The 23,135-nt window shown below is 42.7% G+C and overlaps 1 protein-coding gene across 3 annotated transcripts in view; it reads left to right on the plus strand.

Annotated features, from left to right (window-relative positions):
• Positions 1-13,764, plus strand: part of arhgap24 (Rho GTPase activating protein 24) — a 97,438-nt gene extending 83,674 nt beyond the window's left edge. For all 3 annotated transcript variants that reach the window (XM_080419898.1, XM_080419899.1, XM_080419900.1), the window contains 6 exons: positions 3,542-3,749; positions 7,503-7,635; positions 9,504-9,577; positions 9,664-9,785; positions 10,145-11,354; positions 11,804-13,764. In XM_080419898.1, the coding sequence (XP_080276024.1) occupies positions 3,542-3,749; positions 7,503-7,635; positions 9,504-9,577; positions 9,664-9,785; positions 10,145-11,354; positions 11,804-12,065 (2,009 nt within the window). In that variant the 3' untranslated portion in view covers positions 12,066-13,764. The remainder of the gene's footprint in view (positions 1-3,541; positions 3,750-7,502; positions 7,636-9,503; positions 9,578-9,663; positions 9,786-10,144; positions 11,355-11,803) is intronic.
• The last annotated feature ends 9,371 nt before the right edge of the window (positions 13,765-23,135 follow it).

Consider the following 23,135-nt stretch of genomic DNA (forward strand, 5'->3'; position numbering starts at 1 on the left):
ACTAATGAAGTGCGTGTAGCCTACAGTCTGTGAAGGGTCAGGACAGGAGGTGTATAGGAGGCTGCGCTGTAACTCCTCATACAGTTCTGTGGAAGGGGTGCATCCTACAGGAGTCCATTTCTAATTTATTGTATTGTTTTGCAGTGTTGTGTGTGTGTGTGTGTGTGTGTGTGTGTGTGTGTGTGTGTGTGTGTGTGTGTGTGTGTGTGTGTGTGTGTGTGTGCGAGCACGCGGCTGAACTTGAGAGTGTTGAAGGAGTGTGTTAATTGCTGTTGGAGAAGAACTGTCACTTTCACATCAGATATCAAAGTCACGACTGAATGGAACTAGGTCATTCACACTGGGTTACAAGTACCATCTGGGCTTTTTGTACACACACACACACACACACACACACACACACACACACACACACTTCTGGCAAGTGCACACATGCACTGCTACATGTGACCTGAGACATTCCTAGACTCATGATTAGGACGTCTAGAGAGTTGACCTGTTTTAGTTTTTTCTTTTTTTTTACCTTTTAGATTTTTGTTACACGTTTCTTTCTCATTGTTCAGTTCTCAGTGGGTTCTTTGGATAATATCTGTGAACGTGTAGTCACCATGGAAGGTGGGCATGTAGAAAAGAAGATCATGACAAATAGTTGGATTTGATGGACCAAGAGGAAAGTAAACATCTCAAGACCCTGCTTTTTCCTTTTGTTTTTTTCTTTTGTGGAAACAGAAGATGATCTGATATATCTGAGATGCTTTTAGGCTGATGTCTCTGCAGGTTCTTTGACTCATGCCACCACAACCTTCAGACAACTTTAAACTAAAAGAAATAAAGATGTTGGAATACAAAGACTTAAAACTGTGCACCTCCAGTATTCTGTCTTATCATCAGAGTTTTATTAATAGACGCTTCTACCGGAAAATTCAAAGTTGTGTAATCTTTAAGAGGGGTGAGTGCAGCACGTTACTCTGTGATTATCAATTATACAAGTGCACATAAACTACTTGCATCAATATGTTTGTTGGAGCATGACGCTGCTCTGTTGTTTGGTGTGTTGAACAAAGAGCCCAGGACCTTAGAGTATACTTAACACAAATATGTTTTGCACAAACAATCATGTGGTACAAAATTGTTTTTCTCTGTTTGACTACAAATGCAACACTTAAACATAGGCCCAAGTTATTTGAAGAAAAATACAGCTTTATTTAATTGAAACGTACGTGTGTGTGTGTGTGTGTGTGTGTGTGTGTGTGTGTGTGTGTGTGTGTGTGTGTGTGTGTGTGTGTGTGTGTGTGTGTGTGTGTGTGTGTGTGTGTGTGTGTGTGTGTGTGTGTGTGTGTGTGTGTGTGTGTGTGTGTGTGTGTTTTAACTGAAAGTCTCATTTATTATTGAGAGTTTCATTTATTATTCCCCCAGAGTTCTATACTTGGCCTCCTCCTATTTTGCCTCTACACCGAATATCATTGCTGAAAAATTGCCGATCTACAAGCTCACAATGCGTCACAACCACATTGTGACTTGTTGTGAGCTTGTAGATCTGCTATTTGCGCGGACTGAGTGCTGAATAAATGACATGCCCAGAATAGGGACACTTGGATTCATGTGGTTAAAACAGTATGCCAACAAGTCAAATAAATGCACTTGTGCATGTTCATGACTGTTGTTATCAGCTGCATTGTTAATGAGTACTTAGTAATTAATTAGTTACTGTCCTTTATGCCGGCTGACATCAGTCGCTGGTAAATATTGGTGGTTGTGGTTTTGGGCTTGTTGTTAAAGTGTAGTTGATTATTTGGTACAGTTGACAGTTCGTTGAAATCATTTTCTGTCGACGGGACACAGCTCTGGTACTACAGACTCAGCTTGGTGTTGGTGCTGTATTGGGCCGATTTCCAGAAGTTGTTAATGAAAACATATACATTTAAAATTTATTTTTTTATTTACAGTATGCTATTTTTTCCCAAACAGTTTAGAAGCATACGGAGGCTAGTACATATCGTGTGTGTGTGTGTGTGTGTGTGTGTGTGTGTGTGTGTGTGTGTGTGTGTGTGTGCGTGTGCGCGCGCGCCTGTGTGTGCACGTGTGTGCAGTCTGTCTTTATCTGGAGTCCGGAAAAGAATGTGCTTTCAAATCTGTCAGGAAGGCTGGACTTAATCCCCTTTCTGGTCCACCATCCCACCTGAGACCCCCGTTAAATCCACATGAGAGCCCTGGCCTGCAGACGGGAATTAGCCCGTTTCTGCCACGACTGACTGACGCAGACAAAACTCACGAGGAGCTCAGCGGGAAGTTACAGATTTTAATCATTCACAGTTATGCGTTCCATGAACTCTGTGGCAGTGGTGTAAAAGTAGCAATACCACAATATAAAAATACTCTGTTACAAGTTAAAAGGCCTGTGTTCATAATGTTACTTGAGTAAAAAGTGGTTAATGTATGTTTTATGTTTGGGTAAAAGTACAATATTTGTCTCTGAGATGTAGTGGAGTAGAAGTAAAAGTATAGACAATTGAAAATACTCCAGTAAAGTAAAATTTCCTCAAAATTGTACTTAAGTACAGTACTTGAGTAAATGTACTTAGTTACTTTACACCACTGGCGTTCCGTGAACTCTGTGGAGTGTACAAATCTAACCAAATGGACCTGTGAAGGGTCCATTTGGTTACACGTCGTACACTCTCCAGAGTTACAAGTCGATAAATGAACACTGAGGATTTTTACTGTGTTGGCCTACTATGGGGACTGTGGGTGTGTAGCTTACATTTAGTTTAGCTGTTGGGTGGAAACCTTGTATGTCCAAAACAGTTCTTATTTTTTTTTAAAACATTTTTGAAATAGTGAAAATAGCCGATCTACAAGCTTGTAGATCTGCTATTTCCCCTACTTGTGTGCCACACTCTTGTATGACGAAGGAGTGCATTCATTTACAAAAAACAAAACAAAACATAAAAAGATGAATTATGGAGATACAAGGTTTCTGCCCGACAGCAACGATTTTGATATTTTCTTGTTCGGACCGACTCACACAGATCGGGACAGAAACACAAAGGAAATCCTCCTTGGTCTCAAGCCAATCACTTTAAAAGGTTTCCCACCAAGCCTTTCATGTACTGAACGCTGTACACAAAGCACACTAAAGCCTTTTGAATGCTTTGAAATATGCAGATTTTTTTGGATTGAGGTTCAATGGTCTTGAACCCGGTGTTTTTTTCCTTTTGAATCTCAAAACGAGAGATTATATCGTTCTGGAGCTGTGCTCCCCTTGATGTGTTCTGGCCTCTGTGATTGGTTGACCCAGTCACAAAAAGAAATTAAAGCTAGAATCTGTAACCTTTTTTTTTTGTGAATAAAAGATTTGAACCAATCTGTATGGTAGAGTATGTTAATACAATATATCTAACACAACTGTTCCAGTGATTGGAGGTGCTCTCCCTACTCTTCCATTGATAAATTTAGATCCTGCGTTCGTGTAGGACACCTACTGGTGGACACGTGGCATTGCTTGAAGCAATTAATTAAGCCTGTTTGTTATGTTTCTCAGGTATCTTTGGCCAGAAACTGGAGGAAACCGTGCGCTATGAGCGTCGCTTTGGGAACAAGCTGGCTCCCATGCTGGTAGAGCAGTGTGTGGACTTCATCCGCCAGTGGGGTCTTCAGGAGGAGGGTCTGTTCAGGCTGCCAGGGCAGGCCAACCTGGTGAAAGACCTGCAGGATGCCTTCGACTGTGGGGAGAAACCCAACTTTGACTGGTAAGAAAACACAAAAAAGCCTCCTTTGACTGGTACGGATTCTGCGACAATACACAAGAAAGCCTGGCCTCATTCAGTTTCTTAATTAATACCTGGAACGCATCTATGTCACTTTAGATTTCTTTGGCTATTCAAAAATAGCAGATATACAAGCTCATAGCGCGGCACCGAGTGCCGCGCTATGAGCTTGTAGATCTGCTATTTTTGAAAAATCGTGAAAACATTTTTTTTTTTTTTTTTTCAAAAAACTGTTAGGATTTAGATTTTTTTTAAGAATCGTCTCAGGTCGTAATGGGTTAATTTATTGTCACGTTTAGGCCTGGCTATATGGATATACAAGGTTTCTGCCCGCCAGCAACACTATAATAAATACTACACTGGTGGAAAGGAAATTCTCTCACACTGTAGGTCTTTCAACAGCAGGTGACCTGCATTGCAATCATTGTTAACGTTCATCCTATAGGCTATAGCGTGTGGAAAATTACTGTAGATGATGAATACACACCAGAAAAAATCTGCTCTTCCCCGAGAATTTTTTTTCCCTGATTTTGCCATTTGATAAAGCTTCGGGTTCACAGTATATATCTCTGAGCATGGCAAGCAGTTTAATCAGTGTAAAAGCAGACTAATCGCCCGGAAATAAAAAGCCTGGAAATCTGGCCCAAAACCCTGCTGACGTCTGACCCCTGCTACTGAGCCCTGTCACAATTAGTTTAATTCACAGTACAGACTGAAATAGATACAGCATGTATGCTTATTGTTATTGTCTTCTGCTGTCTGTGTGCCATCCTGTGCTGCACTCAGCAGGATAATTGGCTCGTTCTATGTTTGAGTTTGACACATCAATTAGCATATCGTTGCTGTCGGGTAGAAACCTTGTATCTCAACTTCAACTTTTCATGTTTTTTTTCCTAAATTACTTAATTACTAAATTATTTTTTTCCTACTACTTCATGTCACACAAAAATAGCAGATTGCAACGCGCTGTGAGCTTGCAGATCGGCTATTTTCGCTATTTTAAAGTGCTTTTAAAATAATGATAAAAATGAATGGTTTTGGAGATACAAGGTCTCCACCCCGGCAACAAGGATATCATGATGTTAAATATAACACGCTGCCAATTAGCACATAGAGCACAGTTCACCTCCAGGTCTGTAGCAGATATGTTGAGAAGGCACGATTTGAAAGCACTCGCAGACTTATTCAGAAACAGCTGTGAAATGTGAGTTCTAATAGCAATACGTTAGCTGTGCCAAAATGTGAAGAATAATGTAGAAACATGATATATAGCCGATTAGATTAAACTTGATTGTAACAGAGGGATTTTGTATTCGGAGCCTGTATTGAATAAAAACATAGCTTTACTTTTGATTTAAAAAAAAAAACATGGGGAGAAATACATTCTCTCTTTGTTCCATTGTTTAGACTAACTTCATAATTCACCAGATGGTGTCTGTAACCATGGTGATACTCTGTACAACCAGTACTGTCCAGGTAAACTGTCACCCCAGATTGTATTCTTAACCACTTGAACCCCAGCATGCCTATTCTGGGGGGAACAATAGTCAAAACACATTGTGAGCTTGTAGATCGGCATTTTTTGGTGAATATATTTGATGTAGATTAGATTAGAGTACATTATTTTATACTGTACTTTGGCTATTCAAAAATAGCAGATAGGCACTTCGTGCCGCGCTATGAGCTTCTAGATCTGTTATTTTTGAAAAATTTTGAACATTTGTGCAAATCTTTGAATATATATATATTTTTAAAGCGAACATTTCAACTTTTCAACTCAAATCTTTGCTACTGGGGGTTCCTGGAACAAAAATATTTTGAGATGGGGGTCCGCGACCAAATACATATAATTTTGGGGGTCCTTGACCACTGATATAGCAACATACGTTTTTCAGAAAACTAAAAAGACATTTGTAGAATGGACCTATAAGGTCTTAATGGGTTAAATGTCCTGTCCAGACACTGCTGGACAAATGACATATTGAGCCCCGATAATGAACAGTATCTGTATGGACTTAAAGGGCTAACAGGTTAAAGCTGTGGGATATGGTTTGGTTTAGAGGTGGGGTTACGTTACACCATGTAATGTAAACTCCTCTAGGGTCTCCTATCTTATGGGCTTCAGTGCAATCAATGTCCAAAAGCAGGCCGTTTCAAATTGCTTTTTTTGTGCTTATTCGTCATCTACAGTAATTTTCCACAAGATACGGCCTATAGGATGAACGTTAACAATGATTGTAATGCAGGTAAACCTAGAAACTGTGGCTGTTCAAAGACCTGCAGTGTAGTATTTATTATAGTGTTGCTGGTGGGCAGAAACCTCGTATATATATATCCATATTTCAACTTTTAATCTTTTTTTAAATCAATGCCCTACTTTGTCGTACAAGACTGTCACGCAAAAGTAGATTAAACCACTGCTCTATTTTTTTTTGTCTTGTTTTCCTGTTTTCCTAAACACTATAATTGTGATGTTGTGATGTCATTCAGGACCTAACGTAACAGGGGCGAGAGTGACGGATAAACAGATAAATCATATGATACATTCTGAAGCTTGCTGCTTGCAACTCGACAAGTACAATCTCTTGATACTCAATCGGCCGGCATCAGTTCACCTGCAACAGGATCACTCATTCAGACGGCTTCCAATTTGTCTCTGCAATATGTTCTAAAATGGTTTTTGTCTCATCGTGAATCTTTGGTCTGAACTGGGCTTAAAGACCTGACGGGACTACTCTATGTGGCCACTCGTAACATAGAGTGCAGTGGGTGGTGATGTCTGTCTTAATATACAGCTGAGCTGTGTTTTGCGATGTGACACCTTCAGCCATAAGTCAGAGTGACAGGTAAGGATCATGAATGATGGAGCCCCGACCCGCCACATCCAACCTCCTCCCTTTTCCCCTCCTTTCTTGGCCCCAACGCAACCCCCCACCCTTTTCCATCCCCGACCCTTAACCCCCACGGCCCATAAATCGTTGCTGTCAGGCAGAAACCTTGTATCTCCACATTTCCATTTTCTTTTGTTGTTTGTTTTTTGGGAAATGAATGCCCTACTTCACCATTCAAGGGCGTCAGGCAAAAGTAGTGAAAATAGCAGATCTACAGTACGCGTTGTGAGCTTGTAGATTGGCTATTTTCACTACTTTATATTTTCAAATGGTAATAAAAAAGGATGAGGTTTCCACCCGACAGCGACGAAACAAGACGTGTTTTGGGGGTGGTCACAACAACATGCCATACGTTGCAGCATTCTCTCGGGTCTTTCCAGTAAACCCCCAGGATCACAGGATCTGTGGCGACAGCAGGTGTCACCTTCCATATGAGTTGCACCACATGTCCCCACCAATCCCACGTCTCACCTGTCACACTGATTTATGAGCGGGATAGATTAACCGCAATTTATACCGGGCACTAAATTCACACTCGCCTCGTCCTCTGATCCCTCAATCATTTTCAACCAGGCGTCCCCATTTTGGGCATGTCATTATGTGCGAAATCTTTAGTCGCATCGCAACGGTTGTGAGTGTGTAGATCAACTATTTTCTCAATTATTTTTTGAACAGCCTGAGCTTCCGTGTTGATTTGTGTCCAGTGACTCCAAGTTGTGTTGCTACCATTCATCCTAATATTCACCTCTCTCTTTCTCTCCACCTCTCTCTTTCTCTCCCCCCCCTCTCTCTCTCTCCCCCTCTTTCTCTCTCTCTCTCTGTCCTTGACGTCCTCTCTCTGCAGTAACACAGATGTCCATACGGTAGCATCTTTACTGAAGCTGTATCTCAGAGAGCTGCCGGAGCCCGTCGTCCCGTTCTCCAAGTATGAAGAGTTCCTAGGCTGCACCAAGCTCCTCAGCAAGGACGATGCATCTGTAAGCCATTCAAAAGACCAAGTTTGACCAATATGGTTATATAGTCATATGCTCATCAAGTTATCAGCCGAATTCACCTTCATTTACAGTGCGATTTAAGAAACAGCGTGGCCTATGGATACGTTAACTTTAAGAATTAGTTTTCCATCTGGTTCATAGGTATATTCTACAAATGTAATATTAATTTGATTTAAATTATCATGTTTAACTATCACTAACAATATGAATGCTGAAAAGAACCTTTTCTACATCCCAAAACTGCTCTCTCAGAGCCCAGTTGTCCCTCTCCTACCTACTGTTTCCAGACCATTACAATGACCTTGTTGTGCCTGTCTGTATGTGTAGCATGGTAATTGGATTTCTGTCACAGACTCACACGATAAGACATGCTTCACAGGAGACCAGGTTTCTGCTTCAAACCCACCTTACCCTCAGAAACTGTGTTCATTTATTCATAGGGCCGCGGCGTGCGTGTGCGTGCGCGTGTCCCTGCATGTGCACGTCTAGATTCCACTGTTGTACCCACTGTTGTATTGTAGTTGTTCGACTACAAAGCATGTTAACTCATTCACTGCCAGGCTTATTTCAGCTTGTTGATCCATATGCCAAAGGCATTATGGATCAAACGGAGAAAAAAAATTATCCGTTTATATTTTAACATTGAAGTGGATGGAGAATTAACTTTTTGAAAATCGTTTTCTCCTAGTTCCTTTGAGATTAAAAAAAAATAAAATAACCAAAAAAAAAAAAAAAATTAAAATTTTTATTTTGAAAATATTTTATTTTTTTAGGAGACGTCAAAAGACGTCATTGGCACTAATGGCGCACTGAAAACGGCCGTCAAAAGACGTCATTGGCACTATATGAGTTAAGACAGATGCTTGATTTGATGACCTGATACCCTAGTTGATTTGAGACACTTGTTGTAAGTCACTGAGATGAGAGATGAGAGCATCTGATAAATGCTTCAATTGTAATTGTAAATTGTTACGATTAATTCATCATCTGTAGACCCAAGTTCTACATTCATTATTCCAGCATCAGTAGTAAAAGGTTCATAGACATGTGCTTGAGGATGGATTCATGGAGGTGAAATACTGTACAGTACCTGCACACTTGAGGATCTGTAAATATCCCTTAGACAGCTGAGTTCAGCTTAGAGACGCTCTGCTCTGCCTCTTAACTCTCCAGGGACTTCAATGTGTCCACAGGACTCAGAGAGCTCCTCCACCAGGGAGGGAATTGATTCGAACATGGAGTATATTGAACAAAACTCAATTACTTTTGTTCAGATTGCTTCACTATAAACTGCATAAACATTGCCAAACTCCTCCTGGTTTGAAAACCACATGTCAAGCACATCAATTTCTTCACAAGTAATCATGGTAGCTACCGATTGGTAGCTACCGAGCTTGATTCTTTAACCACTTTCGCCCTGGTGTCCTTATATAGAGGCATGATCAATTGGTCCTTGACAAGTCAAGGATTATTGATATCAACAGACATGAAGACTGAGAGCGTGTCTTGAATTAAAGGTCCATATTGGTTATGGAGCAGTCATGTGTGATGGCTTAAGGAAGGGATTAATTGTTGATTAAAGATGATCCAAAAGTTGTTTGGTCTGTAGTAAATGGTGCATTTTTATAGCGCTTTACAATGTGCATTACATTCACAAACATTCAAACACAGATGACGGAGGTAACCATGCAAGGCACCAAACTGTTCATCTGGATTAGTTAATGGCTTCTTGTTCAAGGACACTTTGTTTGACACTAACCCAGGAGGAGCCAGTAATCAAATGTGAAGTCATGTGTGTTTTTAAGCTGTAAATCCCAATGTTAATTGATCAAAATGACTGTTTTCACCAGGGCATAAAGGAACTGAAACAACTTGTGGAAGGTCTACCTCCTGTAAATTACAATCTTCTCAAGTACATCTGCAGGTACATAACGTTTAAAGTAAAGTTCTACTTGAGGATAAACATTACGCTAAACTAAGCATCTGAATATCTTCTTTTCTGTTTCACAGATTTTTAGATGAAGTCCAGTCATGCTCCGGAGTGAATAAAATGAGTGTCCAAAACCTAGCCACCGTATTTGGGCCAAATATCTTGAGGCCAAAGGTTGAGGATCCAGTAGCAATTATGGAAGGTCAGTATGTTTACCTTGTAGTCTAAGTCTGGTGTGTGAAATAGAGAATAATATTTGACACGGCATACTATGTTATCATTTAACCACTTTCAAAGTGGCATACCTATATTTTGCATCCAACATTTTGCAAAGAAAGATCAACATTTTCAAAATAGAGAAACTACTAGTCAGTCTACAAGCTCTCACTGTGTCACATCACGCCACGTTATGAGCTTGTACATTGCCTGTTTTTGATATTTGTCATACAAAGAAGGGCTTAAGTGGTTAATTGTCTTCTTGGATTATAAACGATACAGATGTGAACCCGATGAACAGTTCTTTGTGTAAAGCAGATGTTTGTGTGGTGCTCACGTTGTCAGGTACGGTTCTGGTCCAGCAGCTGATGGCCGTTCTTATCGGTCGCCACGACGTGCTGTTTCCCAGAGAAGAGGACAACACGCAGGAGCTTCTCAACAACAACATCGAGTTGCCACGGCGACAGGCCGACACGGCCACCACCACCACCGCCGTCACGATGGGACAAAACAAGAACGCCGAGAACAACAACGCGCAGATCGTCCGACAGTGTGTCTGGGAGGCGCCCGAGTCGTCCCCTCCTCACCGGCAGCACGTGGACAACAGCGGCTCGTCCCCGCGTTCCGCCAGCCCCCGTTCTGCCGGCCTCGCGGGACAGTTCGACCTCACCCGTAGCCCCCCTCCGACTGTGAAAAAGAACCCCGCTTTCAGCAAAGGCAGCGGGATCGTCACCAACGGCTCCTTCAGCTCCTCCTCTCCCTCCTCGGACCCCAACAGCCAGGAGAGGAGCCAGACTCTGTCCGGAGGAGGAGGGGCGAGCTTGCAGCGACAACGCAACGGGACCCTCAAAGGCTCAGGCACGAAAATGGGAACCAGCGGCGGAGGGGGAGGGAACGGCGTGCGCATGGGCGTCTCCAGCACGGACGTGGTGAACGGCACGCTGAGCGGCCGCAGCGGGCTCTGGGTGCCCAACGGCTACGTCACGCTGCGCGACAACAACAAGGGGCGAGGAGACGGCGGCCCCCACCACCACGGGGACCAGAACCGGCTGTCCACCTACGACAACGTCCACCTCAACCAGCAGAACCTCCAGCAGCAGCAGCAGCAGCAGCAGAACCACATGACCACGGGCAACTGTCTGAACGGCGGCGGCTGCGGCGAGGACAAGCAGAGCGTGGACAGCGCCACCTGGTCCACCTCCTCCTGCGAGATCTCCCTGCCGGACAACTCCACCTCCTGCCGCTCCTCCACCACCACCTGCCCCGAGCAGGACTTCTACGGCAGCCACTACGAGGACCTGGACGGACCGCCGGGCCACGAGAGTGACCTCTGTCCGTCCGGAGGAGGCGGAGGAGGAAGTGGCAGTGGGGGAGAAGGAGGTGGTGGTGTTGGAGGGAGAGGGAGAAGCAGTGGAGGAACCAGTAGCAGTGATAATAGCGATGGCTTCCCGGTCAGTAATGGGACTGGTGGTCACAGCGCTCTGCACAGCCTGGTCTCCAGCCTTAAGCAGGAGATGCACAAACAGAAGACAGAGTACGAGGCCAGGATAAAGAGGTAAGGCTAGAATAGAATATTACAAATAGAGCACACAAAGCCAAAACATACAGGGTAGGTGTAGGACAAAATAAATAAAGTAAACTGAATTACTTTGCTAAAATTAGTCTGAAAAATGACACTGTGGCATGACTATCCAAAAGTGTCTGTCTGTGTTGAGTCTGTGGAGGTAATGGGTGGTGGTGTTGTGGTGTTTTTGGAGTAAATAATTGTCTGGATGGACCATCCTTCCTGCACCTATTTTATCCTTTGTCTATTTCGTTTATTCACTTGGCCCACTCAGCACTTTTAAAAAATAATTTCAAAATGTTTTCAAAAATAGCAATTTTGAACAAAATGAGCCCCATTTGCTTTTGCTCGCCAAATAGAAAGTAGATGCACTGATCAAATAAATGTCACCTTTTCCGCTTGACTCCTTCCTCTAATTCTCCATCGACTGCTTTTTACAGCCTGGAGCAGCGTAACCTGGAGCTGGAGACAGAGATGGTGAACATCCACGAGGAGCTGGACCAGGAGAGGAAGAAGTACACCATGGTGGAGATCAAGTTACGAAACGCAGAGCGCGCCAAGGACGACGCCGAACGACGCAACCAGACGTTGCAGAAGGAGATGGAGCAGTTCTTCTCCACGTTCGGCGGCCTCACCACGACCGGCACCGCCACCACCGACCCTCGCCGGCCAGAACGTAACAACACCATCTGGATCCAGTGAAGGACCATCGCCAAGACAGAATGCAGCGATACCGTGTGGATCCAGTGAATGTGGGCTGTGTCATTTAATAATGGACTGAGAGGGAACACTGGAGATGATGTGCTATGTGATGTGAATGTAAAAAAGGGGGTCCAAGTTGGTTTTAGTTTTTTGTCACTAGAGGGGATTCTAAGTGACTGAGGAGAAGAATATTAGGCACCTTTGTGGAACTGAAGAGAGGCAGTGTTTGATGATAGTACAAGTGACCTGTGAAACTATAGATGTCACCGGAGGTGATCTTGCTAAATATCGACCTAACGATCTTCTGCGTACTCAGAATGTGGTATGGTTACGTCAGAAAAAACTTGCACTCACTCATTTGTAAAGTGAAGTGAACAGACTCTTAATAGACTACTTATGATACTCTGGACCTGAAAACCCTGAAAGACGTGGAAAAACTCTCTCCATCCCCCATTTCACTTTTGAGATCCAACCAAAATATGTAACCAACGTATTGTTCCATGTAGGTCTGTATCTGCCTGTGTACATACTGTAGAGGGAAACAATGCTGAAAACAAATATGGCAGCATATGTATGTAAAAAAGAAAAAAAAATGATCTAAAGTAATATTTTAATGTATGTCTGATATTTAAGCAGAGTTATCAATATATGATATTTTATTTTATATCAAGGCTTTTCCTTGCACTTACAGGTTCGTTTAATTTCTACAATGTGGTACTGAGCATTTCATGTGCATTATCCAAATTGGTGAATATTCTGTATATGTGTCTATGCTTCTGTGCTGTTATACCTTCAGTCCATGACCAAAAAAAGACAGAGCCTGTAATGTAAATATTTTATAGATCATTGTAGACACTGCTTAGTCTGCACTGTGGCTTTAAGCATGATTCAGAGAGATTTGGCCTGTGTTAAATCAATACTTGAGGATCTCTTGTAGCTTGTAAACTAAATTTCGGAGACTTCCAAGTTGGAATTCATTGGGACGAATAGCCTCTAAGTTATTGATTTCTGTGATGATGTCACATCAATATTGTATTCCGATGGCTGTGTACATTCTCCCCCAAAGAAGAGCACTGTAGGTGTAGTCATTCTGTGAATGCTTTGGGAAGTGTAGCTTTGATGGAGTATTGCAATGTGTACGCTGGAGAGCAGACTGGGATGCCTGCTAGAAGAGACAGTCCCCATGTAATCCACTTGTCATAACCACTTTGTGTTATTGTTATCCTTGCTTCACATACGAGTACAGTACACGTACAAGACAGTTCTGTGTGTGTGTGTGTGTGTGTGTGTGTGTGTGTGTGTGTGTGTGTGTGTGTGTGTGTGTGTGTGTGCGTGTGCGTGTGGCTACTGTGAACCAAAGGGGGTGAAATCAGAAAGTAGATGTTGGATCGACAGCTTGATACGTACAGTACATGCAACAGGAAGAGGTGTATAAATGTGTGTGCGCCCATGCATGTATGTGTGCATGCATAAATGTGTGTGTGCATGCATGCATGTATGTGTGCATGCATTTCATAGTCCAGGGAGGTCAGAGTACAATTGTGAATATCTAAGTGAGTTGATGATGTATTTATGTAGCTTTAAAATGTTGTCTGCAGATGAGATATTAATGGGTACAAGTGAGACTAAACCTGTGGCTAGTCTTTTGTCACACACACACACACACACACACACACACGCATGCACGCACGCACGCGCGCACACACACACACACACACACACACACACACACACACACACACACGCACGTACTGTTCTAGTGGCTCAGACCTGCTGCAAGTTGACTTTCATGTGGAGAGAAGGACCTATTTAGGTCTTGCACCAGTCTTAAACCCAATTTATTCTTCATCGCACAACATTGTCACTCGCCTAGGATAACTGAATTTCAATTTAAAAAAAAACGTGCAGAGGGCATAGTGTTTTTCCATTGAACATTGATACAATTTGGCTTCACACCTCTGAAATGTGCAGACCCATGAAAATAAAAAAGTGCCTGGACAACTAAGAGACGGAGGGGAGCCTGGATTAATTAATTAGGAGATAATAGACTTCAGCAGCGTCATTTCATAAATGAATAGGGGGTGTAAAAAAAAGTGAACACATTTAAAAAATACCGAAGATAGTGGACGTACAAGCTCACAACTCAATGCGTTGCAACGCGTTGTGAGCTTGTACATCCACTATCTTTGCTATTTAAGGCGGGAAAATGTTTGAAAATGTTCGGCCTATAATGGCATATGCCTCAAAATAGGGATGCCAGGTTGAAAGTGGTTATAAGGAATGTATGGTCGCACACAATAAAACACGTGTCGATAACTTCTGTCACATGTAGACGGACTGGCATGGATTGAGATGCACACAGCGTTGATCAGATTAATCTGCAGAAAATGTTCAGACTTGAGGAAAAATATGCTTAAAATAACTGAATTTGCAGTTAAATGTGAACACTAGGTGGTGGCAATTGCCATCCCCTGAGACCCCAAATGATGCCCCTGATACACTTAATACAAGCTGACAGTGTGGACGTGATCTCTGATTCCTCCCTGAGGGGCAGATTATGGACAGAAGACTGGGGCAGTGGAATGTTTTCATGACACAATGCTTCCCACAGGAAAAAAATAATAAAGTTGTCTGAATTATGAGTAAAAATGCACGTTCGTGTGTCACTTCGTCATTGACTTTGCTTGAATATTGTCTGTCAAGGCTCCAGGGGCCTGTTCCACAAAAGGTGAATTAGAGCTAAAGCCTGGCTTTACCACCTATCCTGGCTTAATTTAGCCAGGATTAGAGCTGAGTCGGTTCCTCAAAAGGTGAATTATCTTGAAGATTAGTTTAGCCAGTTCACCCTGGCTAAGTTTAGCCTTATCCGATTCCTCAAAAGAGAATTGAAGCAAGCCTAGCTTAGTTACCATGGCAATTTAGCTGTGAAGTTAGCCTGGTCAGGAGCAGGCTAACAGCCAAGCTTACTTAATCCAGTGTCTTTGTTCTTCAAGGTTTTCCACAGTTAATTCAACACATGTGTTTGTATATGGACTCATTTGAATGACCCTGCATTCAAATAAAATGAAATCAATACAATAAGATATAATCAATGTAATTATATTACTGAAATAGTGTGTGACCATGAATCATAATTGTTTCACAATGACTCATGTGATATGTCATTGTCACTCTGTTAACACTATAGTTCATATTGTTAGATGTTTGATAATATATTACCATTTTTTTTTTAAATATTATAAAAAATGTCTAACACATACATATATATATATATATATATATATATATATATATATATATATATATATATATATATAAATTATTAGTTACGGGTTTAAAGGAGCCTCTTTGTAAGTCAATAAGGAGCATATTTTAAAAAAACGTTTTATGGTCATGATTCATGTCATCTCGTGATGGCTTGATTCGAGGCTTAAATTAATAGATATAAATATTTTTGGAAATGTCAATGGAAAAATGCATTGAGTTTTTTCTTCCGGCACCAAAAAAAACAGGAAGTGGGCGGGAACTGCGACGCTCTATAGAAATACGTCGCCGGCGAATCGCCGCCCATTCAGCCTGGCTTCATTATCCTGGCTGGACACAGCCTGGCTTGACATAGCCTAGCTCGACAAAGTTGCTCCTTTTCAGCCTGGCTTGGCGTCTGAGGAACGGAATAAACGAGGCTTTTCGGACCCGACTTTGTCAAGCCTGGATTTGGCTTAAGGCCAGGCTTTTTTAATTCACCTTTTGAGGAACAGGCCCATGCCTTTATAGAACTTTTAATTAACCCTGAGGTAACTATTTTCATCTAAGCCCATGTCTATAATATGCATGTATGTTTATAATGCATTATAAACATACAAGCATATGCATATTATAGACAGTATATATTATATATTCAGCTCATTACACCGTACAACTACAGTTATAAGCACTCAGACATACTCATTATGATTTATTAAAGAATACAAGTTTCAGGTCAGTAGTCATAATTGCTTAGGTTACAGACCATTTGGCCAGGATGTAAGTAATTCTCATAGTCAAAATAATATTAATTATAAAATAATCATAATAACAAAAAAGAATATATATATATATATATAGCGATCAAATATATAGCGACCAGGATTACTACATGTTTTTGTGAGGGTATTAACTACCCTAGGAGTAGCCTGGGATCAATACCTTTTCGGGTTTGTGATCCGGTCGGGAGCAGAAGTAACCCTACGTCACCGGGTCATCTGCGCGTCATCCGCGTCATCAGGTGGCCGGAAAAGCAAATCCGGAAAGACTTCACCCCAAAATAGGTCCGTCCGCGGGCCTACCTAATAAAATCCTTGATGCGGCGTAGTTTAGCTTATTTTTTTAATATAAATGTGAGTGTACTTCCAGGAACTATTTAGAATCTGTCTACCTTTATTATCCCACAGAGAAATTCTATTCCATTTAAATAGGGATTGGGGAACCAAAACAATGCGGCTCCGCAAAACCGGATGGGCAAAATCCGGAAAGAGAATTCTTTTCTTAGGCGTGGCCTAGACCGGATCACACAGGTCTTTAATAACGAATACCAGGCTTTCCTCCGAGGTGGAAAGACTGGTGACGCGAGGTTACCCTAGGAGACACGGGGAGAACATGCAAACTCCACACAGAGTAGGCCCTTTCGCCAACCCCACCCAGGGTATGGGCACTGATGACGCGGAGGAGAAGACACGGCCCCAGCGCCCACAGCGTCCCTGGCAGGAATCAAACCCAGGACCTTCTAGCTGTGAGGCGACAGCGCCACCGTGCCCCCAAGTAACTAGTAACTAAAGTTTTCAAATAATGAGAGATGTAGTGTAGCAGAAGTAAAAGTATTTCAAATTGGAAATACTCCAGTAAAGTAAAAAATACCTCAAAATTGTACTTGAGTACATGTACTTAGTTACTACATCACTGGGGAAAAGAGCACATCAGAATATAATATGGCAGTTATCAAACTTTTTAGTGATACATTTTTTTTTAATACATTTTATAAAACATACACAGTACATTTCAACAGAACAAATGACAGACATATCCCCGCATATCCTCTTCGATGTGTCCATCGTTCACTCTCAGATTCCAGCATCTACCAGATGCCAGGAGCTGCCCCCCTCTTGGGCCCAATGGAATACCAGAGGCAGCTCCACTGATCATGTCCAACCCAGTTTTGGCACAAACAAGGGATTGAAGTCGTTCTCATGCTATGCAACAAAAATGTGGAATGCCCTTCCAAAAGTAGTGATTTGAGTATGTGAGGATTTCATTTGAAACAAGCTGTTGGCTTTTATGGGCGATCCATTTTAGAGGACCTTGTATTGTAAACTGTACTTCCATGTGCTTTTTCAAGAACGCTGTCCGGGTCGTCCTCCGCTCTCTCCCTCTGCCTCGTCAACTCGTCAACCAGGGCATCTCTTCTCTGCACAACATCCATTATCTTGTTCAGGATCTCCCTCTCCTCGTGAAGATCTGAGGCAGTCTTTTTTTCGTCTGGAAGGATAGGAAGGAAAAGGAGAATAATAAGAAAAAATGTTGAAGGGACAGGAAGAGTACAAATCTGTATCTTTAACTAAAGCGTAGTTCAAAAGAAAGATTGGCGACAAGCTGTGTTGAAACTTGCAACCACTTGTAACAGAACCCCACAAGCAGTGGTTTCAAAAACTCTAAAACTGGACAGTCCACATCAAAGCGAGGAATGCTTTTCAAGTAATGTCAACTTACTTCCTCGATGTGCAAACAACAGCACCTGAGAGCACAACAATCTCTCCTCCTGTATCCATTCAGCAATATTTTGCATACATTTTGCTTTATTTATATTATATTGTAGACAGACAGCCAATTAGCAATTTAAGCAGAGTCCCTCCGGGCTATGGGATATAAACAGCATACAGGTGTGAGTGACAGTAGTTCCCGATAAGATATCAATGTGTTTTATTTTGTTGTATTGTTTTTAACGGTTCTATCCAGTCCCAAATCGTGCGTTTTATTGTGTGTGATTATTAAACTGTGTGTGTGCGTTATGCGTTCATCTCCTACCTTCTACAGACATCATACGTCGTAATTTCATCTGCAGCTGGCCTTGTGTGTATTCCAGTTCCAGCTCTTGTGCACTAAAACAGGAGAAACGGCACAGCAATTTAAAACAATTCAATTATAAAGGTTTTTGGATTATTATCATCATCACTACTGCCAAAAATATTTGCAATGTTACTTACAAAATCACGAGCTCAGATTCATAGGGGAGAAGTCTATTCCTCTGGAGTACCAATATAGACCAGGACTGGTAGAGCTGGGCCTTCTCATTGTCATCTGAGAGGCAGAGAGAGAGACACAGCGAGACAGAGACAGAGAGAGAGAGAGAGAGAGAGAGAGAGAGAGAGAGAGAGAGAGAGAGAGAGAGAGAGAGAGAGAGAGTAGAGTAGAGTAGAGAGAAAGTAGGTAGGGAAGGATGGAAGAAGAGAGAGAGAGAAGTAGGTAGGGAAGGATGGAAGAAGAGAGAGAGAGAGGTAGAAGGGGTAAAAAGACAACAGTGCATTCAAAATGTTGAAAGGAATATAGGATTATGAAAATATGCATAGCTGTTATACACTACACTTTGCCATGCATTTGCATGCGTGTGTGTGTGTGTGTGTGTGTGTGTGTGTGTGTGTGTGGGTGTGTGTGTGTGTGTGTGTGTGTGTGTGTGTGTGTGTGTGTGTGTGTGTGTGTGTGTGTGTGTGTGTGTGTGTGTGTGTGTGTGTGTGTGTGTGTCAGGGGCATGCTGGGAGTAGGTGGTGTGAGCACAGAGGTGAAGCACCGGTGACACGCTAATGTTGTTTTTATAGCAACTTAAACACACCCGTCGTAACTACCGTCGTTAATGTAGTGATGTGCAGGATGATTTTGTGGAAAACTGTTTGGACAATGTGCCTGGTTTCGGCAATCAGAGTTGCTTACAAACAAGCACTCCAGAGTAGGAGAGTTTACCAACAACAGTGGCTACCCCACGACCCGACAGCGGACCCCCCATCGGGTGAGGAGCTAGCGCCATCCACGGAGTTTTCCGAGCTGACGATCCCCCTAACTGAGCAGCAATGGCTGGCCTTTCAAGTCAGAGAGAGAGCCTTCAGGAGCAGCTTGGTGGGCGAAAACCACCGTGTGGAACAACACTACGCTTCATCAGCAGACCCTGGGAGCTGGATCCGTCTCATAAAAGCTCTTGATCGGCATATTCTTTAACAATGGAGTATTTACGTCTGAGAGCCACCGTGGGAAGCCTTTCGGTTTCCCCCTTCTAAAGTATGTTGTGCGGGTGTTGAAGAAGCTACCGGCGAAGCAGTCGCTCCCGGAGGCGTTGACACCTGCACTGGCCTGCAGCTGGATCGAGGCACAGCTGTGTGTATCTTGCACTAGGATGATGATGATGATGATGATGATGATGATGAACAAGCACTTTATGACCGGCACTTTATATCTCTGAATATAGCCTTCTGTTTTATCTCTTGCACTTTATCCTTTTGCACGATGATGATGATGATGATGATGATGATGATGATGATGATGATGATGATGATGATGATGATGAAACAAGCACTTTATGACCGGCACTTTATATTTCTGAAGGTAGCCTTTTGTTTTGTCTCTCGCACTAGATGCGCCCAGACTTATGTTTTATTGCTATGGTGTTTCATGTCTGTTGTTGTCCTGTATTGTCTGTATGTTTTAAAACCACTACTCCGGCTGTAAACCTATTTGCCCTTCTGGGACATTAATAAAGACCTTGACCTTGACCTTGACCTTGCTTCCTACGGGACACCGTGCAGCCCTCGCTGACGGCTACAAGGCGACAACAACAACATCAACAAACAACGGAGGAAGGGTGAGCAGAGGCAAGCTGTCATATCTGTGGCAGCATAAACAGTCTAATGCCATTCAAATTATTCTGAACAACAATGAATTCCCCGACCCCCCTCCGTGTCCGGATAATTGTGAGCAAGTACAATGCCGTGGTCAAACGACAATCACTGACCCACTTCCACCGCTGCCCTGGCGTCTGGTTTACCACCTACGCAGCCAGTCAATCTCCCCGTTACATGTTTCACGCAGGCTGAGGTTGAGACTGTATTGCGCTCGTTACCCAGTAATAGTGCATGTGGCATGGACAGTGTTTCATATGAGCATCTCAGGGCTACGCAGCCAGACATTTTGACAGCTATATTTAATGTCTGCTTGGAGAAAAGGAGGGTACCTGTTTCATGGAAGGGCGCCCTCATCTATAGGATCCCCCAAAAAAACAATATCCTGGACGATCCGTCAACTTGGAGAGACATTTCCCTCTTACCTACCATCTATAAGGTGTTTATGAAGTGCATTCTTGCCCGAATCCTCCCGTGGCTTGTGGATGAAAACATCTTATCTCCCAAGCAAAAGGCCTACATCAATCGGCAAGGCATGAATGAACATGTGTTTTGTCTCAAAACATGAATTGACGATTTTAAGCAAGTGAATACTTTGCAGTTTTTCTGGACTGCTGTGATGCATTTGGCACTTTAGCACATATTGTCATGATAACAGCCCTTGAGGAATTACATCTACCCCAAGTTTATGTTGACATTGTTAAAGATGTGTACACTGGTTCATTCATACAGGTTATCTGTGGTTAACAGCTCACAGACCCCATCCCTCTCCAAGTAGGTGTTAAGACTGGCTGTCCATGGAGCGCTGTTCATTTTGTGTTAGCACTTAATCAGTGGTTAAAATGGCCCCCGCCAATATAATTTCCCCTAACCCTGTTCAGGGGTATGTAGACGATGTCCAGATAGCCTCTCAGCATGGGGCTGTAATAAAGAACAGATACACTAACTGATTTCACAATTTGCAATAAACCCCTTAAAGTCTATTCACGTCACGAGACTTACACATATTTGGGTCACAAGTTTAATGTGGCAGGCGAGTGGGGTGATCAGGTCGAGGTAATCATTTCTGAGTACTCCAGCAGACTTGACTTAATCCACACACCGCCTCTGCCTCTAATCATGAAACTGGAGGCAGTCAGAATAATAGCATTGGCCAAGGTACAACATCTTTTCTCCAATGTACATGTTCCACGAAAATCACTACGTGATTTGACTGACAAAGCTGTGCACCTAGTGAGACAATGGACTGGTCTTAACACACACACAACACGTGACATTATATTTCACAGTAAACGTGAGGGTGGTATGGGTGTTCCCAATTTTGAATGGACATATATTGCTACGAGGCTCTCCCATTTGTTAAATATGCTGAATAATGATGACCAGTATGTGAGAGAGCTTGCACGTTCATCTCTGTTCCTGGACCTAAAACGACGTAAGGTCCCCCTGGCATGTGGCTCGGACCCTAGCTTCTTAGGCTTCAGGAGGAAACCTAGTGGAAAGCTAGACAGTCGCTCTCCCGGCTTCGGTGTGTGGTCAGACTGGCCGGACTTAAACGATCTGTGCTGTTGGGCTGATGTTACCTTGAAGTGGGTAGGGTCAAACTCTGAGGCGATGGCTGTCTCGGAGGACTTTATATCTGACCCCAGTATCTCTGTCAGAGCATCTATGACTGTGTGTGGAACAGAACACCAACTCCCACTGACTAATGCCAGAGGCCGCCTCTTATGGGCACAACAGCAAAGGCAGCGGCAGCATTGGACTGAGCTGAGGTTGCAAGGGAAGACTGCATGTCTCCCTGCTGTGGACCATTCTGTCTCTCACTAAAAAAAAATCAAAAATTTTGCTTTAGATGAATGCATTGTTGTCTTTACTCTAAAAGCGAGGTTGCAGGTTTTACCATCTGAACTTAACCTCTCCATCTGGTTTCCAGGGAACCATGCTCCTCACTGTATACATCATGGTCATGAACAAATAGCTTAAACCATGTCCCACATCTTAAATGGGTGCCATGTATACAGGGGACTCTACATAAGTAGGCATGACAGAATAGTGGATTTGATATCAAAATATATCACTTCTATTTTCAGGTCCTCCATCATGCTGTATAAGCATTCTACTGTGAAGCCGAGCATGTTTAACCTGTGTAATGATGATTCTGTGTTCTCATTTCAGCTAACACCCCTGATGTCATTGTTGTTAATGAAAACCATAGGGAGGTGTTCATTCTCGAGGTTTACAGCTTAGAGGAAGCCTTCCTAACCAAAGTGCTAAAATATCATCAGCTATCTCTCAGCTAGGCTACAGATGTAAACTTTGGTTTTTTTTTTTGGTAGTCTAGGACACGTGCACAAGTTGGTTGTGAGGGGCCTTCAAATGGCCAGCCTCTCCAAAAGGAGGGCTAAACAATTAGCAAGGTACTGCTCAATATCAGCTATTATAGGAAGCCGCTCAATTTGGAGGAGGCGTTGTTTCCTTTACCCATGATTGTTGTCCGCTGTGTTCGACAAGTATGGCATATTTTGTTTTATATGTAACAATGCTCTGCCTTACATGCACTTTGTAACTGGCTGTTTTCCCTTTATCTGACTGCACTGGCAGTGTTTATGTCCTTTGTACATTTTGTACTTCTGTTTATGTGGACATAAATAAATATTTCAAGTGTGTGTGTGTGTGTGTGTGTGTGTGTGTGTGTGTGTGTGTGTGTGTGTGTGTGTGTGTGTGTGTGTGTGTGTGTGTGTGTGTGTGTGTGTGTGTGTGTGTGTGTGTGTGTGTGTGATACAGTACCAGTTTCCTCTCTGTGCATCTTTTCTATAGCCACTCCTCTCTCCTCAAGGTCCCTGTGCTTCTCCTCTACCTCCTCCAGTTGTCTTTGGATCGTCTAGACAGGGAAAATCACAACATGATACAGACAGTATTGTATACTTTGTGTCCACCAGTATATCGTCACTGTCGGGTGGGAACCGTCCAAAACCTACTTTTCAGGAAATGGAAAAAAGAACCTGTGTTCCAATGGATCCAATGTAGTTATATAGTGCCATACTCTTGTTAATACTTTTCATAGGTTCAATATTTATAAAACACACAGGCATAGGTTCGCATTTGTAGCACGGCCCTCCAGTTATTACACTGGCCCGGGGCCAGTGGCGTATCC

This window comes from Gymnoscopelus braueri, assembly GCF_963280865.1.
Source record: "Gymnoscopelus braueri genome assembly, chromosome: 22".
Classification (NCBI taxonomy): Eukaryota; Metazoa; Chordata; class Actinopteri; order Myctophiformes; family Myctophidae; genus Gymnoscopelus; species Gymnoscopelus braueri.